This window comes from Belonocnema kinseyi, chromosome 7, assembly GCF_010883055.1.
Source record: "Belonocnema kinseyi isolate 2016_QV_RU_SX_M_011 chromosome 7, B_treatae_v1, whole genome shotgun sequence".
Taxonomy (NCBI): domain Eukaryota; kingdom Metazoa; phylum Arthropoda; class Insecta; order Hymenoptera; family Cynipidae; genus Belonocnema; species Belonocnema kinseyi.
The window spans coordinates 46,158,266-46,165,407 of record NC_046663.1 but is presented as its reverse complement, the minus strand read 5'-3'; the positions used below and the strand labels follow the sequence as shown (position 1 = coordinate 46,165,407).

The following is a 7,142-nucleotide window of genomic DNA, read 5'->3' as shown; positions in this document are numbered from 1 at the left end:
AATTCTTTTTTTTATAGAAAGTTCATCTTTAGGTTTGAAAATTTATCACTGTGATTAAAAATTAATTTCTTTGGCTGGAAATTCGTTTCTTTCTAGTTAAAAAATATTATTTTTTAATTGAAGATGTAACTATTCCATTTTTGCTTAAAACTTTATATTTTTAGTAGAAAACTAATCGATTTTGCTGGAAACTCCTGTATTTTATTGAAAATTCGAATTTGCAGGATAATATTGTATTTAAGCTTATTTAGTGACTAACTCCTCTTTTTTGTTGAAAATTGCTTCAAAATTTCAAATATTTGATTGCAGATTCGTGTGTTTGGTTAAAAATTCGTTTATTTTTGTAGAAAATTCATCTTATCGGTTGAAAATCGATTTTTTTGGTTAAAATTAGTTTTTTCTTATTTAGAATTAATTTTTGTATTGTAAATGTTACTTCCAGTTTTTATGGAAAATTTATCTGTTTTGATAAAAATAAAATTTTCTTGATTACAAATTATACTATTTCGTTGAAAAATTTACTTAGGTTTTATTGAAAACTAAGTTATTTTTACTGAAAATTAAGTTAATCTATTTTTAGTTCGTAATTTATCTGTTTGAGAAGAAAATTCAACTATGTGTTGAAAATCCGTCTATTTTTTGGTAGAAGAGTACTTTCATTAGTTGACACTTCATCTTTTTGGTTAAAAATTAATTTCGGTGACTGAAAACTTAACTAGTTTATTGAAAATTCTTTTTTGGTTAATAATTTATTTTACTAACTAAAAATTAAATATTTTTACTTTCACTATTCCACTTATCTGGAAAATTTACCTTTATTCATAGAAATTTTATCTTTTTCGTTATAAAATGTTTTGTGGAAAATTTAATTATTCTAGTTTTTAATAAGAATTAATTGATTTGGTTGAAAAAAAATTATTTAGTTAAAAATTTCTTTTTTCATGGAAAATTCATCTTTAGGTTTTAAAATTCATCGCTGTGATTAAAAATTAATTTCTCTGGCTGGAAATTCGTTTCTTTTTAGTTAAAAATAATTCTCTTTTAACTGAAGATGTAACTATTCTATTTTTTGTTAAAAATTTACCTTTTTAGTAGAAAACTAATTAATTTTACTGAAAACTCGTTTTTTGTTGTTAAAAAGTTACTTTTCTAACTGCAAATTGAACCATTCTAGTTTTTGTTTTGTAAACTTATCTTTTTCAGTAGAAAATTTATATATTTTATTTAAACTGTATCTTTTTAGGGGAAAATTTGTCTTTTGACTTAAAAAATTAATTATTTACATGGCAATTCATTTTTTTTTTTTTTGAAAAATTATTGTTTTAACTAAAAATGTACTTGTATTTTTGGTTAAAAAATCTTTTTTCATGTGCTTTGTAGAAAATCAGTCTTTTTTGGTAGAAAATTATTCTTTTAGGTAAAAAATTCAGCTACTTGGTTTAAAATTCATATTTTTGGTTGAAGATTTACCATTTAAGTTAAAAAATTATTTCAACTGCAATCAGTTCATGGGAACTAATAGAGACTAAATATTTTCAAAAAACAAAAAAAAACAATGCTGGAATTTGCTACTATCCTACCTGTATATTTATTCCTATTGTGGTCTAATTGGTCTTTTTTAAAATAAATTGATTTAATTATACTTCAACTATTTACAAATGGATAAATTAAATGAGTCATTCAAGTATTATGTAATACTTTGAACGTTTGTAGAATAAGAATTGTTTTTAAAAAATGAATAAAATAATATTTTTTAATGTTTAGGAGCGTAACATTTTAATTTTGTATATATTGGTAAGTGGCTTTTATTCTACTAAATGGACAAGGAAAAAATGACTGTACTGTAGATAAAAATATTTTATTAAGGATCATCATTACGCAAATTAGTTAAAAGGTTAGTTACTACCCTAGGAGCCTGTTACATTAAATCTTCTGGATGAATCTTGATGAAGGAGTAGAGGGGCTCGTTCTTGCCTAACCTCAGGAAGCGTAGCAAGTTCCTGAACAGGACTTGGTTGCCAAATACTCCTAGTGGACACTTCTTGGTAACCTCTTCTTCTTACCTGAAATTCAAATAAAGTTTTCATTAAAACCAGAGATAAAATTTCGAGCCTGGAATCATACTTAAAGTTTTGGAAAATTTAAATTTTAAAAGGCTTCTAAAGAATGAAAACGTTTTCTTCAGAGGAATCTGTATTATCATCAGAGATAGTTACCATCAATAAATGTAGAAGGTGGCCACAAGATTAAATATTTCAATTTAAGAATTCCCCCCCCCCCCCCCTTATGAAAAAGTATTTTTTCCAAGTATTAAAAAATGACTAGGCTAGATTTTTTGCTCTTTATCAGCTTTCCAATGTGATATGAAACACTTTTTTCAAATAAACCCTTATTTTAAAAAGCAGCACTCTGTGCTGCAAAACATTAAAAAGAAATTAACTATCTAGATGGAAAATACTTACAAAATATTAACACAATATTTTTCAAGCATAACTGAGGAGCAAAATTATTCTGCACCCCTAATCGTTACAAAAACAACCCCCGTATTTGTATCCGAATACAAACCTGCAAACTGTTGCCAAAAATTGTATACATTAACTGCTGGGATTGTTGTGCTCTTTCTTTATTTTCCAATGACATATCACTCGCTTTTGTAAAATTAACACTTATATAAAAAAACAACACCCTCTAATGAAAACACGTATTGAAAAAAGTCTTTTTCTACATAAATGGTACTTACTTACAAACAACTTAATTACAAACAAATTTTTAACGAAAAAAATACATGTTCATATAACGAACAATCTAAATGTTCAGAATGATTGAAAATTTGTTGAGAGCAGACTTTTTCTAAACTAATTTTTTCAATTAGTATTTAAAACTATTTTTAAAGATAAGTTGAAATAATTTGAAAACCCTAAAAAGCAGCCGTGTGATTAGGGATGCTGGGGATCTACATTTATGTTGTAAAATACATTTTGACTTTTATATGTGTTATTAACCTATGAGAACCATTTGCCCAAAATCACATTAACAAAAAAATGCATCCCGTTCTGTACATAATTATAACATAATATCAAGTCGCCGAAATTCTAGCATTCTAGAAATTCTAGAAAAACGAAATTCTAGCATCCCCAAACAAATACCCTTGTCCCAAAATTGGTCTGAATTTGATTGGTAGCCGAATATGTACATTTTTGGAGTGAAAACCATATAAATTCGACTTCATCCAGGTAGATCGGTCACATGATTTTTTTATCGACTTAATGTTGTAAGGAATCAAGTTTTAGTATCCCCGTAAAACTATCCTTATACCGAAATTCGTCTGAATTTGATTAGTCGTAGACTATGTACATTTCTGGACAATTGCATTAGGGAAACCCATACAAGTTCGACGTTATCCAGGTAGATCGTTCACTTGATTTTTTTATCGACTCAATGCCGTAAATGATCAAGTTTTATTAACCCCAAAAAACTGCCCTTATCGTGAAGTTAATCTTAATTTTATTGGTATTATATGACAATTTTATACAGAACGGGATGCATTTTTTTCGAATGCGATTTGGGCAAATGGTTCTCATAGATAACAGATCCAAGATAAAACACAGATAAAAGCCAAAATGTATTTTACAATATACATGTAGATCCCCAGAATCCCTATTCAGAAAAGTGCTTTTTAGGATTTCAAAACAATTTCAACTTATTTTTAAAAATAGTTTTAATAAATATTTGAAACAATTATTTTATAAAAAGTCTGCTCTCAAAAAAATTTCAATCGTTCTGGACATTTAGATTGTTCTTTATATAAAAATGGATTTTACTCGTTAATAATTGTTGTGCTGGAAGTTGTTTATAAGCATTAAAAGATGCATCGAAAAAGGTAAATTATACTTTTTGAATAGACACACATACACTGGAAAATAATTTTGATGAGAAATAATTATGCTTAAAAGTATTACGTTACTATTTTATAACTAAGTTCCATCTATGTATATATTGACTTTTTTCAATACGTGTTTTCATTACCGGGTTTTTCTTTTATATAGAAGGGTTAATTTAACAAAAGCGATTTATATGACATTGCACAAAAATTAAGAACACAACAATTTCAACAGTGAATGTATACAATTGTTGGCATCAGTCTGCATCAGTCATAATTTTGCTCTTAAGTTTTGCTTTAAAAATACCGTGTTAATATTCTAGAAGTATTTTCCTTTTAGATAGTTTCCTTTTTTTAAATACGTTTTTACAACACAGGGGGTTGCTTTTTAAAATAAGGGTTGATTTAAAAAAAATGTTTATATCAGATTGTAAAGCAAAAAAATAGAAAAAAAATCTAGCCTAGTCTTTTTTTTAATACTTTTTTCATTACAGGGGGTAATTTTGTTAACAAGGTTTGATTTTACAAAAGCGATTCATAGCCCATTGTAAAGCCCCTAAGTTTTCTGACCTGATTAATTAACTAAAGGAAACTGTAAATAAAGAAATAGCTACAAATAAAAAACTAATAATCAAATTATATTTTTAAAGAATGTACATTGAAAAAATATTTATAATGATATTAGAAAGAGCTTCCAAAATATTATAAAAACATGTAAATTTATATTTTCCCTGACAGCTGCTTCATTTCCCTGACTTCCTTGACAAACTTTATTTTCCCTGACATTTCTTTGACTTCCCTGACATGTGGCCACTCTGATGTAGATAACTTTTTTACCACCATGAACATAGAAATCAACCTATCGATTAATTTAACTCTTCACATTAACAGAAAATACTTAACATCATTTTTAGACTAAAAAAAAATTTAATTTAAAATTTATAGGCAAATTATAAAATAGGATTTTTTTTATTTGAAAAACTTAACTTAAAGAGAATATTTTTAAAAAATTCAAAAGATTTAAAAATGGTTAATAAAGAATCAGGAAGATTTTAAGACAATTTTTTCATTCAGCAAATTGTTTAACTTTAGGAGAAATACCATAATTGAATAAACATATAGAATAGACTACCAAACAGACACTTTTCAAACAAATTTTTTAAAATCTATACAATCTGAATCAGTTTGATAAAAAAAAAGTTATCCGGGTTCAAGGAAATGGATGTGGAAATTGATAATCTCATTGTGACAATAACCTAAAATTGGACCTGGCTTAACTGCGGATTGCAATTGAAAGATTCAATTTATAATTTAAAAACTACATTTCTGAGAAAAAAATATGATTTTTTAAATAAACAGTTGCATTTTCGAAAAAAGAATTAAATTTTTAATCAAATAATAAAATTTTTAAGCAAACTAAATGAATTCCGAACTAAAAACATGATAGTAGACTCTTATTTTAATTCTTATTATTTACCCAATTTTCGGATAACTATTTAGTTGTTAAAAGTTTTTGAGCACTTAAATCCTTGCTGAATGTAGATTCTGAAAGAATGTAAACATCCAAATAATCTTTACTTTATATATATTTTTTTAATTTGAACTGCCATTTCTGACATTTGTATTTATTAATAACCTTTTAAACTAAGCCCAGAAAATGTAAGTTTTAACAGATTCAGTTAATAATTATTTAATCAGTTTACAGTATAAAAAGCATTAAAGAATTATTTTCTTTGAAACATCCGACTAATTTTTACTCCATATTTTTTTTAAACTTGAAATTTCATTTCTAAGCATTTGAATTATTGATAACATTTTCTACTGACTTTCGAAAAAGTTAAAACATATCCTACACATAATTTTGAAAATAGTAGTAGTATTTTGAAAATATCACAAACATTTTTTTTTAAATCATATAATTGTAATAGATGTATTTTAAATAAGAAATAAACTTTTATTGTAAAAATAATATTCAATTATATAATCTCAAAGTAAATAATAAATTTATGTAACTTATCTCAGGAAACAAAAATCCATTCACTTGCATTTGAATGGATTTTTAGTTTTTCTGAATTGCGTATCTGTTACTGGAATTACAGATAGCCGCCCATAGGTTAGAGTGAGTTTTGATTGAGAAATCAACTTTTTTAATCGGTCACGTAATTTTTTTCTCGGACCCATTCAGTAGCGATTATGAATCAGCATTAACCGATAGAGGAACCATAGTTCTGATAGAAAATTATTAATTTAAATAAAACAAATTTAATTCAAATATTTTAAATTATTTATTAAGAGATAGTTCAATGGGCAACTTTTAATCAAATTCTGGTATACATGCAGTCTACTTTTATTTACAGACTATTTATTTTCAGGAATTTTTTTGATTTTGTTGAAAATTTTTTTTCACATATTTGCATCACACCACTTTTGAATGTTAAAAATTTATTTACATATTATACACATCAAAAGCTGAATTTTTTTAAAATTTAAGTTTATAAAAACTCGTTATTACTGAAACTGAAAAATGAATATGTTACAATCTGTAGGTTATATAACACCTGGACTCCATGCAGCCATTATCATTAGCTCTGAATAAGTTGAATGCCACTTAATTCAGTCTAAATTTTATAATTCCTGTACAGGATAATCTATTGAAACCATTGTAAAGAGAGAATTACAACTAAATAATCATTCAATTTTTAAATAAATTGTTACATCAATTATAATATATTACAATATTATTTCATTTTAATTTATTAAATCTTTTATTAATCAACATGGCCCTATTCAAATTTACCACTTCATACTTCTCATTCGAAAAAATTAATTCTTTAAAATTTTAATCTGCATATTCCACTCAGTTGAACTCAACCTGAGGTAACCCACAATTGGTAGATTCACGCTTATTGAAAATTTCTATGTGCGCATCGTATTTTTACCATTGGGTGTGATCTTTTAAAAACTCCATTTCATTATGCACATTAAGGCCATTTGATGAGTGTAACAGCTGATCAAGTCAGCCCTAAGATCAATATTTTTTCACCCATATTGAAAAATAAAAGTTTAAATAACGCGGAAATTTTTTTCGGGAAATGTTAATCAATATTAAAGGATCGTTTATGGCCTTGCAAAGAATTAGAGGTAGAAAAAAGTTTATTTATGCAAATAACACAGGCCGACAAAATTTGACAAAGGTCCGGAACCAGAGACCAGACCTAGTATACCCGAAGGTTTTTGCTGCGCTGAATCCGAATCCGACCTC

At 26.3% G+C, this 7,142-nt stretch overlaps 1 protein-coding gene across 1 annotated transcript in view; it reads right to left on the bottom strand.

Annotated features, from left to right (window-relative positions):
• Positions 1 to 1,839: 1,839 nt before the first annotated feature.
• The window catches only part of LOC117176215 (autophagy-related protein 9A), a 55,894-nt gene continuing 50,591 nt past the window's right edge, over positions 1,840 to 7,142 (bottom strand). The window contains exon 7 of the mRNA XM_033366349.1: positions 1,840 to 2,063. Within this exon, the coding sequence (XP_033222240.1) occupies positions 1,908 to 2,063 (156 nt within the window). The 3' untranslated portion in view covers positions 1,840 to 1,907. The remainder of the gene's footprint in view (positions 2,064 to 7,142) is intronic.